The following is an 18,254-nucleotide window of genomic DNA, read 5'->3' on the forward strand; positions in this document are numbered from 1 at the left end:
GGGCTCCGGCTGCTGGACCCCGTTGATGGCCCCGGTCAACTGAGCTCCCCTGAGCTTGGGCTGCATGTCCCGCTGACCGCCGGGGCTCGGGCTGCCAGCCCCAACTGCCCAGCCCCGCTCTCCCTGGGGCTCGGGTGGCTGCTCCCCTGCTCATGGGGGCAGGGCTCAGGCTGCCAGCCCCAACTGCCCGGCCCCGCTCTCCCTGGGGCTCGGGCTGCCAGCCCCAACTGCCCGGCCCCGCTCTCCCTGGGGCTCGGGCTGCCAGCCCCAACCGCCCGGCCCCGCTCTCCCTGGGGCTCGGGCTGCCAGCCCCAACCGCCCGGCCCCGCTCTCCCTGGGGCTCGGGCTGCCAGCCCCAACCACCCTAACCCCGCTCTCCCTGGGGCTCAGGCTGTCTGCCCTGCACCCGAGTCCAACCTGCTGCCTCCAACACCCGGGGTCCTCTGGCCGCCCTGAGTGACATTTTTCTGGCCAACCCCCTGCAACGTTCTGCGACCCCCAGTTTGGGAACCGCTGGCCTGGATGGAGGGAGCAACCAGGACACGGTTCAGTGGTGGTGTGACCCCTTGTGCTAGGTCACAACGCCACTTACTGAAATTTGGCCTGGCTACCTCTCCATCCATATGGAGGGACAGCCGGGTCAAATTTCAGTGACATTATGGCACTAGCAGATTGGACTTTTTTCTCTACAGGACCAGTCCATGCAAAACATCCCCAGTCCCAGAGCTTTTACAGCCTAAGGGGCCAACAGCTGACTCTTCTTTTTTAAAAACAAGTTTCAGCTGTGGGGCTTTGTTACACACTCATCTAATGGCCTCTCCTCTCGCCCCTCGGAGACCTTTGCCCACCCGTGGAAGAGACTAGGCTTCATCCTAGTCCCCATAGGTAGTTACACAAAGCTACAACAAAAGCCAGCGCCGGGGAATGTCCCGGTGTAGGCGGGCTGTAGGTTTGGAATGCCAGATTGGTGGGCAGCGAGCTCTGTGAGCAGAGCTAACACTAAGCTTGTTGATAGCTGTGCTGGAGTCATCCCTTATTTATTAGTAATTCATTCACAAAATTCTACTTCATGGTATTTTAATGGTTGAGCAGCAATGTTAGTATGCTGGGAAAATAATTTGTATTAGACATAGAGTCTATGACGTTGGTAACGAATATCTGGGCACGGGGAAGTGTCATGTTTTATAGTCACATGCTTTAAGGCCAGATGGGACCATTAGATCATCTAGTCTGACCTCCTGGATAACACAGGGCAGTGAATTTCACCAGTTACCCTCTGTACTGAGCCCAATAACATGTGTTTGGCAAAAGCATCTTCCAGAAAGGCAGCCAGTCTGGATTAGAAGACATCCAGAGATGGAGAACCATCCCCTTGCCTTGGGAGTTTTACAGCGGTTAATCACCCGCAATGTTAAAAAAATTGTGCCTTATTTGTAATTTGAATTTGGCTGGATGCTAAATCCCAATGTCTGTGCTTCTTCTGCATTTCTCCACTAAATCAAGACCACCCTTTGCACTGGAACTGACTGTTCCGTCACGTCCACCCATATAATTCCAGTGGCTTGTGAAGTTACTCCTGGTTCACACTGATGTGAGATAAGAGTCAGGCCACACTTAGGTCCTTACATCCTGGCAGGAGCCTGATTATCTTCCATCTATAAAAACAACTTTCCATATAAAATAACCATCAGTCTGTAACAAAATACCCTTTTAAAAATAGTTCTGTAATCTTCCAAAGAAGGGACCGTCCATTGTTGCTAGGCATTCTCCATAGACCGATTCCAGGTCCTGAGCCCATCCTGAACGATGCCCTGGCTTAGCCATTGTTGTTCTCTTTTACAGAGCTGGTGTATGATGATGTTTTCTCCGTCTGGGAGACAATCTGGGCAGCTGCACGAGTCTCCTCTTCGCACTATGTCCTCTTCATAGCCCTGGCCTTGGTGGAAATGTACCGGGACATCATTTTGGAAAATAACATGGATTTTACAGATATCATCAAGTTCTTCAATGGTATGTCCTGAGTTTTGTCGGGCTGGATCTATGGCAGGTACTCAGTCTTTGTCAGCAAGTCTCTGTGGTTAGGGCAGGTTAGTCTATACTAATAACTAGTGTTTATTGACACAGAATGGGGCAAGATTGCTTATGAGAGACTGCGAGGCTGATGTCCTGAGCAGACGGCTGCAAGCCAGCAACTTGTCAGTTCTAATCCAAACTCTGTTTTTCCTCTGTGGCCTGAGGGCAGTTGCTTCGCTGCTCCGGGCCTCAGTTTCTCCACTTGTTATACGGTTACTCTTCGCTGTAGAGAACAGTCCCCCAGCGATTCTTTAGCTAATAATGATTCTCATAAATATTAAATATGGTGCTTCTGACACAGCCATGATCAGGGCCCCACAACTGCTTTGAATAGCTTGAACTCCTAAAACGTGGCATGGGTAGAGAGATGCAAACCTTTGACAGGCTCTCAGCTTTCTCAGGACGAGGAGCTATTTGGCCATCTTTGTTTATTCCTTTTCCTTCCATATTCCAGAAATGGCCGAGCGGCACAACACCAAACAGCTCCTGAAGCTGGCCCGGGATCTCGTGTACAAAGTCCAGACGCTGATTGAGAATAAATGAAGGGCCTGGGAAGGGTGGGGTGTTTGGCGAGACGTCGCAGACTCCCAGCCAACACTTCCTGCCCCATTTCCTTTTTCTTGAAGTGCCACACCGGTGACGACACAACCTTGGTAGTTTGACACATGCTGCTCTCTAAGATGAAAGTACCCTTATCTCTGCTCTCATGCTGTTGAGCTTCGACATTAGGGGAAGGGTCCCCTGGTTTAGTTCTTCAGCCCTGCGTTCATTTTCAGTGATTGACCAAAGAGCTGTAAATCGGCATCTTCTTTTCTGTTTCAAACATTTCTACTTGGGAAGCAAATCCTGGGCAGACGTTGCCTTGCTTTGCTTTGCTTTGGTGGTATGATTGCAGTTATGGTCCCTATCTTTAGCAAGAGCACTTTCCAGACAAAGCTTTCCCAAGGGGGGTGGGCTACAGGCAGACGGTGCTGCTGCTGTCCCTTGGGTCTGCCTTTGAATTTGCAGCATATACTTCAGGGGAACAAAACACTTCCCAAGAAGCAGCTTCCCCATGTGACAAGAGAGCCAGGCAGCACGCATCTCAAGCTAGTGAAAACGAGGGTGTTCTCAGCATTCGGCTCTGTGGGAGGAGCGTGAGGCTGTGCCTTCAGCAGAGAGACTCTGATCAGGCAAGTTCCTCCTACGATATACCCTCTTCCTTGTTTGGGGCTCTGTTCTCCTCCCATTCCCTAGGCTTTGCAGTTTGCTCCTTACCCCAGGATCAGAGCGTGTGGAGTTCCAACTCCGGCTCAGTTTCCAAAAGAGCTCAGGATGCCATGTATTTCGGTGCCAATCTAGGAGCTGAGCTCTGCTGGAAAGTCTGGTTCCAATTGTGGGTCCTGAGCACTTGAAAAATCCGGCCCTGAGCTCTTTTGAAAATTCAGAGTGTAGTGCCCAGAGGAGTCTCTTGTGTTTATGGAACCTGATCCTTAGCCCAGTGAAGTCAATGGAAAGACTCCAGTAGGACATCAGTGGGCTTTGGGTCAGGCCCATGTGGAGGAAAATAGACCACGCTTAGCATTCTCTGCTCTGGGTACCCAGAGTGGTGCAATTCCAAGGCAGCTTCCCTGCAGTCGCACTAGCATTCTGCCCCACGGGCGCTGTGGCGTGCAGCCCCTTGGCCTGCACCAGAGCAGCAGGAAAGCTGAGCTGCAGGGTAATTGGTGAGGTTAGTGCAGCCAAGAGTTTGGGTTTATTTTTCAACTCAGGTTAAAAAAAAGTAGAAGAGGAAAAGGAGAGAAGTGGGTTGTGTTAGTGGGTTAGTTCCCACCTTCCCAGGAAGGTCATTGTCATGGCTAAACCAGTCCGTGGTTGCTCCTAGCAGCTGGGAAAATGCTTTGCTGTAGCTCTTTCAAGGGTACTTTCTCTCAAATTGTGCTGCAAAAATCTGTTTGCCAGCCATGAAATGTGCGATATATGTGTTTTCTCTTCCTCCACTCAGCTCTCCCAGCAGGGCTAAGCCAGAGCCCCCTGCGCTGAGGGAGTCGTGTTCACCAGAAGGGGAAAGGGACCCCTCTGTTCCCCTCCTGCAAAACCCTCGTTTGTACTGATGTATTTTGTATTTGTGTGTGGTGTGTCTCAGACGTTGCTTGCAGAAGAAACGCAGAAGAAAATAGTGCATGCTGCAGAAATCAGTTGCAGAGTACAGTGAGCCAGTCTGCAGTATGTGAACAAATCAGCTCATCCCTGGGTACTGTTGGGATGCAGAGTCTGTAACTGCAAACCAGGGAAGGGCAGGGCCTGCTGAACCCTTTTGCTGGAGATGAATACAGTTTTAGGTGAAAGCAGAGGAAATCTGTCTTCTCTAATTTTTTTTATTTTGCAGGCTATTTGTACTTTATTCACACGAGGTAGGAAACCCTTTGAAGCAATTTTCTGCCCAGGTTAGAGCCAATCTGCTGTATTAAACTCCAAAAAAAGCTTAATTTACTGGAGAAAACAGTCCACACTAGCATCTGAAATAGTCTGCATGGAAACCGAAGAAGTTGAGCTTTAAACCTTCAGGTTCAACTATGAATCTGTCATCTTTTCCTAAAGCAGAGAGCAAATCTCACGCCTACACTGGTGACCTGTTCCTGATTCTAGACCTTGTAGCTTTTCAGATGTTAGAATGGATAAATAATCTGAGTAACCTTGTTCTAAAGTGGAAGGGATCAAAGTAACACCTTCACATAGCAAAACTAAGGAATAATAACCACTAGATAGGCATAAATAGTCATATTTTATCAAGCAACAACTCTGACACTAGCTTTCAGGCTTTTTTTTTTTAAACGGATAGCTGAGAATCCTGCACAATATCTGCTATCTGTATTATCTGAGTGTGTCTTCGGGCCCATCAATAGCAGTGTTTTTGAATAATTTCTAACAAAAAAAAGTATTTATTTATTCTATTGACTGTACATTACTGTGTGTCCTTGTGTGCTGAATTCAGTGAGTGTGAATCTTTATGCAAATGGAGATATATCTTTTCAATGTTGCAAACATATCTTGTACATGTTTACCAGAAAATTGTGTCTATATATACAGTATCGAGAAAAAATGTGATTTAAGTGGGGTATTATTTTTTTGAGGGGAAAAAAAAAATCTTTGCTTCTAAGAACTGCGTGGTTCTCTGTAGCACCTACTCAATGATGTGCCAATCTGTCACTTTCCTTGTACTGCGAAAATTGTTCTGTTCCAGCAACAAAAAGCTCAATGCAGGTTAAGAAACCGTTTTACCTCAGCTTTGCTTGGTTTAGTTTGGATCAAAAATTGTGGAACAGAAACAGGGGTAACAACTTTATCCCTGATCCCTCAGTGGAATCGCCACATATGGCCCCTTTCACCCCACTCATTTCTGTGGGGCTCTGCACAGGCACTGGGGTCAGCCTGGGTAGATGTGGTTGCAGGATCAGGGGCCTAATATGTTCTATTGCAGCAAATTAGATTCCCCCCAAAATTTAATGTATTAGGCTGCAGTTAAAGCAACACTGCATCCATTTTGCTCCAAGCGTATGAACGTTAAACTGATCCCAGGGTACTCTCCAGAAAAATAATGAAGTGTTCATAGAGAAAGCGTTAGGGATACATTCTACTCTCACTTTGAATGTAAATCCAGAGTAACTCCATTGCAGTCAATGTACCAAATGTAACATTCAAATGGGAGCTGCCAGCGTACGTTAAAGTCAGTGGAACAAATTCTGCTCTCAGATATTCCAGTGGGAGTTGTGCATGCGAATCTCAGAGCAGAAATTGGTCAGGGGGATGTCTTATCTTGAGTGTGTTGCTCTTTGAATGCATTTCTTGTTCAGATATCTTGCCAGGTTGTTAATTCACATGCACAGCCACAGGCAGGTTGGCTGATTGGTGGGGTTTATAAACAGTGCATATCAGAAAGTCAAGATGTACTGTAATCATGGCAAATTTCCATAGCTTTTGGCCATGTGTGGTCCCAACTCAGATCTGCGTGTGTGTCCATAGACTGTGTACTTGGAGTCACAAAGGCCGTGAAAAACTGTGGGATAGTTTGGATTTCATAGAGACATTAGAGCCCCTGGAAACTGAGATGGTTCCAACAGAACACTCAGAGAGCAGTAAGGGGGGAAGGGGCATTTGCTTGTCTGTCTGAAATAAAAAACTGTGAGCAAATGGATTCCAAAACGTGAATTAGAATAACGTGACTGTATGATGTCCCCATCCATCCATCAGTGGTTTAAATACTTTAAAACGGTGATTTTTGTGATCACCAATCTTACAAACAGCCAGTTATACAACCCATTTTTCCTGACCGGGGGAGGGGAATCACATAATGAAAGTGGCATTGCTGAAAAACGAGTAGACATCACTTCACATTCTCATGGCCCAGTGCATTGGAAATCACTTTGGAGGAGAAGAAGAATGTGACAGAGCATCATACTGCACCCTACCACTGTCAATTTGAGATGTTCCATTTTCTGAACTCCTCAGTCCCTAATTAGTTGTTAAATAGGGGTTCTATTGTAATGAATGGGAACTGACCTCACATGACTTCCAGCTAATGCACACAGGGTCTGGCATGTCCAGGGGCGTTAAGTTGGTATATCCACACTGCAATCCAAGTGGTGACTGCAGTATGTGAAGATGTATCCGATATAGCTTTAATCTCGCTAGCTCGGGAGCCAGTAGCAGTCAAGCCGTGCCGGGCGGGCTGGCTGCCTGAGTGCATACTTGTACTTGGGCACCTAGCCTATGCTACTGCAGTTTTGGTGCTCTTCGTACCCAAGCTAGACGCTCGATTCAAGCGTGCTCAGCTAATGACTGTGTGTGCTACAATGACCTCTCCAATTGCAGTGTAGACCTACCCTTAGAATCCACTTGTATGCACGCAATTTTTGTGCCAATGTGTATATCCACTAGCATGCTCTGTGTGCATGAGTGACCGTGCATAAACTGTGTGTGCAGATAAGTGGAGGCCACCTTTTAAATCAGACTTGTATTGTAATTTGTGTTGTGATCCATGCATAATACCTCAATGCCGATTGAAATTGATTAGTGCTCCACAAACCTTGTGTATGTGACGTCTAATTCACACAATGAGTGGTTTCCTTTTGGTGATTTAAACAGAGTGAATTAGGAGACTGGCCATTGGGAAAGAGTTTGCTTATGTACATAATAGGATAAAAGACGTGGTGAGGCCAGTGGAAAATAAGCACATACTCTCATACTAAAAATCTAGGGCTCAGGGTCGGTATAAAACTGCCCAGAGTTACAAGAGTAGGATCTTGCTTATCTAGCTGTTGCACCTCTTTTTCCTTCTCCTCAGTCCTTTCCTTTCTGCCTGAGTGCGCACCTGTGTCCTATAGGCCCTAAAATGTAAGTATTACCCTGGGTTTTCTGAGGGGAGAACAGAGCCATATCACTTATGTGTTTCCCTTCCCTTCCCTTCCCTTCCAGGGAAAGCTACAAATTGTGCAGGCAGACAAATTGCCTTTTGACACTAGGATAGAGCCTTTGGCAGGGAAATGCGTTAGATAATTATTCTGATATGGGGCAAACTAGATGAACCAGATGAATATTTTCTTTCCGGCAAGTCCATATAGATGCAATTTGCTCCTCTAAAGGCCCATGTGAGCACCCTCTGCAGAGAGGGGAGGTTTTTTCACTCTATATACTTTAATTAGAACTACTTAGCTCTCAGATCAGCTTGCTTTGTATACATTCTACTTAATGTCCAAAACAAATTCCAACCCTGATCCTTTCCTAAGGGGGTTGTTAATGGATTCTTTGCCTGCATTTGAGCTTTCTGCAGATGTGACCCACCAAACGACTCTTGATATCCATCTTCTTCAGCGTTACTAAAGTAAACATTTTAGAAATGGTCTTTGTTCCTGAATGTGTTTTTTTTAGAAGAGGTTTTTCTTTTTTCCTGTGTTGAGACTCTGGAAGGCCTTTCTATAAACACTTCTCATATAGATTGACTTTTCTTCCCAAGACCAAGATTGCTCTGAAGGCTGGGATGCTGCAGAATGTTACTCTTACTCAGCCTTTTAGTTTTTAGCAGCCTCTTAACATACAGAATTTTGGTTTTGCTGTAGCTAAAGCCGGCAATAGAAGTACAGCTGTTAATGGTAACTTTTACTGGTGGTTTAAAAGCCACCTCAAGGGAAGCAATTGTTCCTGATGCTGTAATGTAGCATAATTTTAGCTCTTCTGTTTGGGTAAAATTCACCTCAGCAGAGGACAGGCACAAGCCACTTAAGTCCCACTTCAGAGGTACGTAGGCCTTTGTGGGCCTCAGCGAGGGATGAATTTCACTCCTGCTTTACTTTGTTGACTGTTTTTTTTTAACTGTCATATGTCATTCTTGCTCCAGAAACACTTGATTTCCTTTTCTGTCCCCACTTGCTCTGTCAATCAACTGATTTCACTGAGTTGGGAGCTATTTTACTGCTAGTCTATAAAGAATACAGAGCCCTTGTTCCACGACCCTTGTCACACATGAAATAATTTTTTTTTTTTTTTAAAGAAAATGGTAAGTGACTTGAAAATATGCAGTGTGAGTTGCTGCTCTGTTTCCCCCATATTGTAGCTTCCCTGTTCAGCCAGTGAGAGTCTCTGAACCAATATCATCAGTGCGATAAAGGGGAGAGATTTTTTTTACATTTGACAAATGTACTGAAGAAATGGCATCCTTGTGGTTTTAATCTATCTGCTTTGGAATTTTAGCTAATACCAGCAGTTCTAGTAATGGTTCCCATATTTCTTGAGTACATGTAGATACTGAAAGAGCACAATTTGTTATTTATGAAGTGCACATTTTCTAGCAATATAGAGATTTGGTAATTATTGCTAGAACTAATAATTCAAACTCTGCAGTAGATAAAGATGGTGTTTTCCTGTATAATATTGGACTTCTCCCAGATACCTTCCATTACATCCCTTTGAATCTTGCCTCTGTCTTCCTACTTAGGGTACCCAAACCACCTTAACTCTCTCCTGTAGATACACCATGCAAGAAACATACATTAATGATTAAAATGTTTTTGAGTTTTTCAGTCCCAGATTAGATTAAACTGATTTTTAAAGACACATGAGCTTTGGGGGAGGGCGGGGGGTCCACTAGGGTCAGAGTTAGGGTTGTTTGTGTGCCTGAACGTGCATTTCTATAGTTCAACATATTTGGATTTCTTTTAAGTTTAAGCTTAACCTTAACTCTGAATTTCCTGGGTTTATAATGCTTGTGTTTTGAATAGTTACACCATCCTTGTAATGTATTTTACCCTAAATTAGTGATGTACGTTCTCTAGTTTTTGTCAAGCATTTCCGTTAAAAAATACTAAAAATTCCTACGTGGACACTGACAGAGAAGCCCAAAGCGAATGTTGCAGTGTGATATTGCTAATGACTTCAAGATATGAAGTATCAGGCTTAAGGGGAGTGTTTTTACTTTTAGGGCCAGCCTTCCCAGTATGTTCTAGCTGCATTATGGGGCTTGGGAGCAGCACTAAGTAACTGGCTAGTTAAGCTGCATTTACAACTGTTGTGCATTGACAGATCAGCCCGAAGTAACCCGCGTTTATACCCCAGCTTCTGTCTACCTCCTGCCCTCCGTCTTTCACCCTGGTTCCCCACCCACGTGCCTTTTCCATTGGGCGGATCTAGTGCAATGGATTGGTTTGGGAATGAAAGAATTAGGATTAATGGTAATTTTTTCCTGTTACTTTTCATAACTGAAAGTGTCTCCTTCAGCAGAGGCTGGCACATAAAATTATTTAGAAAAGCTCAAAGAATTGACTGCTTTCAAAATGGCCATCACCTCCCATTGTTTTCAATAACGGTGAAGCCACTTGCCCTCAGAGTATAGACAGTGGTCCTCTCTGTGCCATGAGGAGCTTGCTGAATGGAGGCAGTGGACATCTTTGCTAAGGGCAGCATGTGAACTCTCTCCCATTAAGAACAATAGGGGGTAACAGCCATTGCAAAAGAGGGCAATTTTTCATGGAATTCTCTGTAATAAAACTTTATATCCAGCTCCTGCAGAGGGGGGGACTGTCAGCAATAGTTAAAAATGACCATTTATCTGAAAAATAAATAAAAATCTTCAAACGTTAGTCTGTGAACAAGTTCTCAGTGAGCTCTAACTGTATGAGAAATTTGAAGAGGCTGTGCTGTTTCCTTACTAAGATAATTGAGGTAAAATAAAAAGGTCTGACACTGGATACTAAATTTTTTAGGGACTCATTCTTATCAAATTAATTTACTCCTAAAATTAATTAACAGATTTACTTGTAAATTCTCAGAAAATTCATTCTTCTCTAAGGTTTCGGAGTAGCAGCCGTGTTAGTCTGTATCCGCAAAAAGAACAGGAGGACTTGTGGCACCTTAGAGACTAACAAATTTATTCGAGCATAAGCTGCATCCGATGAAGTGGGCTGTAGCCCACGAAAGCTTATGCTCTAATAAATTGGTTAGTCTCAAAGGTACCACAAGTCCTCCTGTCATTCTTCTCTAAGTAAGTGCTGAGAGTCTGGGGAGAATAATCTGTATTTTTCATAAACAGAGATCGCATCCCTGCTTTATGTACAAAATGCAACTCTGCCTTTCGCTATGGACCCATGATTGGCACCTATATAATTCTAAAGCACATAGTACCGAGCTTAGTTTTTGCTAAGTACAGTGGGAAACCTTAGAAGGCAGACCTCTTATACATCTGAGAAATTAATGATAAACTTATCACAAGGATGTATTGGAAAAAGAATTAAATGTAACAGGATTATGAATGTACTGTATGAACTGGTGTTAAACCTTATGTTGCCCTACAACGAATTGCTGCTTTTACCCATAGGATGCCATTTTGGTCTCTGGGACTCACTCTATATGAGATTAATGAGCATTGTAGCTTTTATTATAACATTTGTAGAAGTGCTGCTAAAGTCTGTCTTGGCATATTTCAACTTCACACTGTGGTATAAGATCCATTTTATATTTTACTCATGCTTTTGGTTTTCTTTGTAAATTTGTTCTTTACTGTTGTTCAAAAAGACAAACTAAAACTATATTCTCTATGGTTAAATGTATTTTCAAATCAATAAAATCCTGGCTGTTGTTTATTGCTGTGCTTTTACTGACTAGACACACTAAGAAAGGGGTCGTGGAAAGTTTTGTATCTTTTAGCCAGATTCTTCACTGCCTTTTGCCATCGGTTACACCTGTGCAAATGTTATCAAACGGAATAATGTTTTACACACAGGATGTAGTCTTACTGTTCACAGGTATAAATGATGATGCAGGATCAAAGCAGTGGAGAATCAGAACCTGAATCTGTAGACACAACTCTCATTGACAAGAAAGCTTTTCATGGGTCATATGTACACGATGGGTCTTGTCACTTACAAAGATCAATGCTTGAACTGAGTTCCTTTCTTTCAAAAAAACTCTTCGAGCGTGTTAGGAAAGCGACATACAATTGAATCCTAATCAACCGTCCGAAGATACTGAGCTGTTCAGGAGTCAATAGAAGAGGGAGACATGTTGGCAGCTGGTTGGAAATGGAGGTTTGGATAATTGAGTCTCTTGTGCGGTACATGCACAATCTAATTCTCTCCAGCAATTTCTTTCCAGCTTTGGCACTGGTTTAGAAGCTGTTTCAGCAGCATGGATAGAAAAGAAGTCTTAGACGTGCCTTCTCTTAGAACACGGTGATACAATTACATGTTGCCAGTGAAGATCATCACTCTTGTGGGGAGTCAGGAGTGGTTAGCAAAAATGCAAAATATTTGTCATTCTCACCCTGTGTCCTTCATAAACACCCAAAGACTGCTTTTGCAGGTGGAAACCCACTCAGCTTGGACCTGAGTTACAGACCATTGATGGCAGTGGGAGTCTTTCCATGGACTTCAATGGATTCTGCATCTGGCCCTCTGTACACAAAGATTAGCCAAGAAAAGGTGGTGGATATCACCAGGCTCTTCTCTCTCTCCCTTGTACCCTTTTGGAAGATGAAGTAGGATTCCTCTAGTGGTGCAGCTGTGTCAAGTCCTCTTGGGTTGTTGCTCAGGTTGAAGGGAAGGAGAGGAGAGAATGAAGAGAGGTTTTTTTAAGCTCTTAGTTGTCCAGGAACAGTGCATGAATAATGCATCCAATTGCCAATCCATCTGAGGTTTGTATGATGTACTTGCTTAGGGAGATAAAGATACCATCTGATTAATGCTGAAGCAGAATTCAACTACCACATCATATCATCTGCTTTTGCATCTTGACAGTGAATGATCTGGATTAGGATAGAATTATAAAACCCTTAGGCATGTCTGATGTGTCGCAGCAGTATGAGAGGGACACTATCGACTGAGTTGTTCAAAATATTGGGTGGAAACGGTTTGTTTGGAAAATGTGAAAATAAACATTCAGATAACAATAGACACACCTAAAAGAATGCTTAAAGGGATAGATGTTTAAATACCAGTGCATTTTGGAATTACAGCTCAGGTTTAGTGTCTTTCCAAAGCTTGGAATCTGAGCTACAGATCCATGGGAATGCAGAGAGACACACACAGATCTAAACAGAGTTACAGATGGTGAGGGCTGCAGAGCTAGCTAGATACAGAAATCTCTGCAGGGGAGCATGTTACTAAAATGCTTCCAATTGAAATTGTGATGCTCCACGCTTTAAAAAAATTGTGCATTTCACCCCGCGTCTGTGTTGCCAAGCTCTCTGTCCTGCTGTGGGCAGCCATCATTTGTGGCCTGGTCTCCTGCAAGCACCTCTGACCTTGGGGCTTTCAGCATTTTGCACAGTCAGGCCACGCCTCCCCTTGACTTTAATAGGAGTTGAGAGCACTCAGCACTTCACAGGAGCAACCCATATGCCTTATGCATCTTGCTGGTACTGTCCCACTCATGTGTGCAGCTTTCTCCTCACCTTTGCATGAGCAGCGCTGCTCTGAAGGTGGGTTACAGCCTGACAGAAGTAAACACCCACTCTTTGCCTAGCAGCTCTTACTCACTGCCTCCTCTCCTGCCTTTGTGGCGTTGGCAGACTGGTGTGTCACTCAGTTTGCATACCACTCCAGACTTCCCACCTGGCCTTCCTGGGAAGATAAATCTCCCAGCTAACAATATAATCCAAACATTATTGAGCAGAACATCCAACTACTTGCCTACTCAGATCCCTGAACTCAAAGAAGCTGAATACAAAGAGAGGCAGCCCAGAGTATCTTTTAAAATTGTACTAGCAACAGGTGTCCCTAACACACAATTCGTGCATGACAGTCATTCTGCCTATAAACAGCCTCAGAATGTCAGAGGAAATCAAATCAAAATAGAGCTCACTGCTGAATCCTGGAATGTAAGATCTTCAGAGATGTTTGTTCTGGTGCCTCTTGTTAATTGTGTGTTTTTATGTTGGGGAGAGCAGATGCCACAGAAACAAACCATTTTAAGGGGGCATCCAGAAATTGATAAAGGGGTTTTTCATTACTGCACCATCAAGAGAGATGAGTCATCAGAACAACTCATTGTTTATACCATACCATGATTCCACAGATATAATCCAAAAGTGAGAATCTCAGAAGACTTACCCAGTTGTTCCTGTAACATATTTTGTTCCTATTCTGGAAAGAATTTATACAGTTGCTGTGTGAGAGAAACTAACACATGCTTGTGTTATCCAAATTGCAATTAGCAGTGGTGCAAACTCTTTTAATCTGCAATGAGGCATGTCTAGGTTTATTAAAGTGTTGACAAGGAAGTCTCCAATGTGTATCTAAAAATCACTGCAATGTCTGGGCCTCTCTGAAAGTGCACTTCGTGCTTTAACCCTCTTAGCTCCAGCTCTTTGTAGCAGGGAATACATTTTCTCTTTTGCAAAGTGCAGTGTGTATTTACAGCATTATGATTGCTGCTAACGATATCCTACATCATGTTGTGCAGTGTTTTCTCCAGTTTCCAATCAGTATCTCAGTAATACTCTGTTGTGAAATGGGATGGCCTCCAAGGTGTGGTTTCCTCTTAATAAGGTAGGAATGGTGAGACGTATTCTGACTAGATCTTAATATCTTACGTCTGTGCCATAGGTAGGGTCCAGTAGCTCAAGGAGTGAGATTTTCAGTTTCATGCAAATCCAGGGCTCTTCATGGCTCTGGTGTACCCAGCAACACAGTGGTGCCTCCTCAGCAGAACCGTTCTCGACAACCCAGTCAGTTGCCACTTTGCTACATCAGCTGCACCAGCATTGGGCCCAATTTCCCTTTACTGCTGGTGATAAGGCACAAGATGGAATGGGACCAGCTTGACTCCTAGATCCCAGGGTGAGTTTGTGGAAGATGGCAGTTACAGGGGGGTGAAAACCAGCCCTCTTGCTTGTAACCTGACCTGGAATTACAGAGACAAAAAGCAAGAACCCTCTTGATGCTATTGCTGAAGGTGTCTGTCAGAGGAGATCTGCACCTGTTTGATCTCTCCAGAACTTCTTGCCTCTCCCCTCCACTTTCAGGGTCCCATTGCTATTTCTTTAACTCCCTCTCCTGCCAGGGACATCCCTCTTCCCATCCTACCCCCAGCAGGCCTCCCCGCTTTTCTCTGCCAGATCCATCTGCTCCCTTTTACACCACTGCCTACCCTGTACAGCTCTGCCTCTTTCTCTCCATTCCCTGCCCCTTTCTGGTCTCTCGTGGTGCCCTGGCTGTCTAACCCTATCATTATCTGGAACTGGACAGATGCTGCCTGCCAGTGCTGGTTAATCAAGCCTCAGACAGATGCTGTTCTACGCTACTTCTGTGCTATGAGCCTGCTTGCCTGGACTCCAGTGCTGCCACCCCTGAGCTTCCTCTCGTTCATTCCTTCCTTTTCAGCACAGACAATGAAAACTGGTCATTGTAAGAATGAAACAAAGCTGCTTTGGTAAAGAGGAGACACAGTTTACTAACTGCTGTGGGAACAATGGCTCAGGCTCTCAGCTACTGGCTGTGTATGTAGCTCATTGACTTCAATGGAATTATGCAGATTTACACCAGCTGAGGATTTGGCCCACCACTCTGCTAGCATTAAGGTGGGGGTTACTTGTGGTCTAGTGCATGTTGGATAAGAAAAGGCTATGCCCTGGCTTTGTTTATCTGTACAAAACCATGGAGCAGTCAATCATAAAACACTAGTTTCACTGATGGATTATTTTGTTCATCTTCTCCTACTAGAATTCTACTTTCTGTAGCAGAAGAGAAAAAGACTTTGGACTTGACCTCATTTAAATTGTATCTGTGGCAACAAACATGGTAGAACGACATCCAGGATAGCCATGGTGTAGTCCCAGCCAAGCTTACGTTTCCCAGCATTGTCTGTGGAGGAATAACCACCAATTTCATTAGCGAATGCAGAATCCAAACTACATGGAAAAATTAGCAGTCCCAAGATTGTGCCAATCACTGGCGGGAGGGTAAAAAACAAGCAAGCCTGTCATTATACCAGTGCAAAAAGACAGAGCTTCCAACATCAGATAACAGGCAGTTGGAAACCACTGGGTGAAGATCCTGCTTCAGAAAGTGGTTTGTTCATTTTTTGGCAGGGTGATGAGGGGAGACTTGGCTACAGAAGACTTGGAGAGAGGTGAGCATGGATTTCACACAGGCAGATGTATCCATGAACTCTCATTATCATTATCGATGTCACATTGGCTCAGTTTGCTGGACACCACCACTAACCTGTGGGTGTCACTGGAGCCTTCAGGAGCATGAGTGACAGACAATATGAATGAGGCTAGAATTGTAATGACCTGAAGGAACTCATCTCCTGAAAGGTAAATACCTGTAGCTGTTTGCAGATGTTTTGCAGATGACCCTCCTCTGGCAAAGTCCCTGAGATATAGAAATCCAAGACAAGGTAAGAACTGTTCCAAATGCTAGCAGCATCCAACCTCCAAAAAGCAATATAGCTGCAATCTGAAACCAAATATGGATCTCTTTGTTCAAGAAAAAGCTTGGTGGTCCTAGAACATTAGAATATAGTGTTGTTTGCCAGACTCCTCACTGGAATGACATTATCACCTCTGCCAGGCAATAGTTAGATAGGCCCACTATTCCTTTTGGTGTTAAAATTGAGCCTCCAGCTATTCAACGAGACCTCTGATGAATGGGTCAGACTAAATGGAAGTGGGTCTCTGCTACTGGCAGGTGTATTTTAATACTGAACACTACAGTTACAAGAGATGAAGCAGTGGACCAGTCCCTAGTGGATTCAGAGTGCTCCTGGCTCCAGGTTTGATGCTGGAATTTTGCAGCCCTTTATTTTGCAAGCTGGACAAGTGCTTTTGGATATTTTTAAAGGGACCAGCTGCACATGAACTAGATTTCAGGGAAATACAGTCAGGCATCGGGTTCTTGGTTTTTGTTTTCTTGGCCACTCCCACCCCTGCTTGATGGATGTGACCTGCTTGTACCTCTCGTCTCAGGCCTTATAGTGCCAGCAGCTAATTGCACCTGCAAATTTGTATCTGCAGTTAAAACAGACACAAAACTAAAGGTTCACTTGAAAATGTGGCTTGCAACATTAATTAGGTTAATTCATTAACATTCAGTACTTTGAACATTATAAAGTATTATTGTATAAGTGCTAAGTATCTGTTAATAATGCTACTGGTTCTTTAACAGTAAATAGAACAAAAGGGCCAAATATCCCTCTCGTTTGAGCCCCAGGAGGTGAGTCAAACAAGTCACATCAGGGAGGATTCTGGTCCATCTACAGGCACCGGTTGTGCTAGTCCGTTTGCTTATCTAGGGGACCATGTACCTCCCAGGAAACAGCATAGATAGATATTAAGGTCAGAAGGGACCATTATGATCATCTAGTCTGACCTCCTGCACAAGGCAGGCCACAGAATCTCACCCACCCGCTCCAGCAGAGATATCCTCTAGAGTCCTGCATACGTCTGCTTACCAGTTTTTGAGGACCAATAGCAGTGGGTAAAGACCCCAGACGATGTGGTTTTGTTTCTGAACCAGACAGGGGATCTCAGACTGAAGTTGGAAATGCAGGCCAAGGCCAGGGAGAAAATTGCCCAGATGTGATGCCATTGCAGATCTTGTGAACCTAATTTAGGAATGAGTGACATTGTGCATTCTGACACTCGCATGCATTCTGGCTGCACAAGCCCTCTGTGGGCCATCAGCCCTCAATACCCAGAATGCTGTGTGCTGCAAACATACCCTCTCCCGACTCCCGGTACCCCGCTTAATGCTTGAAGGGTTACGTAGGGTGGTTGTGGCCATTCTATGCCAGGTGGGAAAAATTCTTAATGAAGGTTTTTCTCAGGGGCCATTTCTGCCCCCTTTATAGTCCCCTTAGTCTGCTGGAGTAGCTTAAAAGGGCTGCGGTGCCTTTGCCTTCTTGCTGCAGGCACTCAGAGCAAAGAGAGACTATCAGCAAATAGTACAAACAGGACAAGATGAGAGCAAGACATCTATGCTCAGAGGCTAGGAGTAAATTACCAGCTGCCTGCATTTGTCCTTGTAAACTTGAGGGCCAGTAGTTTTTTAATCTATGCAGAATCTACAGAAATCTGTATTTCCAGATTTTTAGTGTGGCCTTTCCAAGTCTTTCTGATGATGCACATGCTAGAGTGCAACTGGGAGAAGCAAATGGGGAACAGTGTCCATTGTCACCAGCTAAGGTTATTTAGTGCCATCAGTTACATTTGCTTTTGGTGGGGTGGTAGTATGTTTTCAAGTGCCAAAACTTATACTGGGAGAGGAAGTAAATTCCCTCTTGGCCTGGAGTCTACAATTTAAACCAAAAATTCTAAAAAATTATTTTAAAAAAAATTGTATAGAGGTTACAACCTCAGAAGTCAAAAGCTCCAGGCTTTTCCGCTGCATTATTGCTAAAAGTGGCTTAATTAAAAGAAACCTTCCAGTTAATTATTCCTTAATGTGTTTGTTTGGGGCATGTTTGCTGTAATGGCCAGGTACAGATGGCATAGTACCAGTGACTCAAAGCTTGTCTATGTGCAGGGTATAGTTATGGCCCTTGCTATGCCTTCACCGCAAAGAAGGTGGGGTTTTGTTTTGTTTACAGTGAGATACCTAGCAATCCAAAACCATAGTGTAGATAAGCCCTAAGTGAAAATATACTAATACAAATGGAAGAAAGAGGAAATTGATAGTAATGAATTAAATCAGAAGCTAGAAATCGTAGAA

At 44.2% G+C, this 18,254-nt stretch overlaps 1 protein-coding gene across 1 annotated transcript in view; it reads left to right on the top strand.

The window, feature by feature from the left end:
• SGSM1 (small G protein signaling modulator 1) overlaps positions 1-11,120 on the top strand; it is an 80,261-nt gene extending 69,141 nt beyond the window's left edge. The window contains exons 25-26 of the mRNA XM_084649554.1: positions 1,843-2,010; positions 2,528-11,120. Coding sequence (XP_084505680.1) covers positions 1,843-2,010; positions 2,528-2,616 — 257 coding nt within the window. The 3' untranslated portion in view covers positions 2,617-11,120. The remainder of the gene's footprint in view (positions 1-1,842; positions 2,011-2,527) is intronic.
• Positions 11,121-18,254: the final 7,134 nt, after the last annotated feature.

This window comes from Lepidochelys olivacea (assembly GCF_965140295.1).
Source record: "Lepidochelys olivacea isolate rLepOli2 genome assembly, chromosome: 15".
In the NCBI taxonomy this organism is placed as follows: Eukaryota; Metazoa; Chordata; order Testudines; family Cheloniidae; genus Lepidochelys; species Lepidochelys olivacea.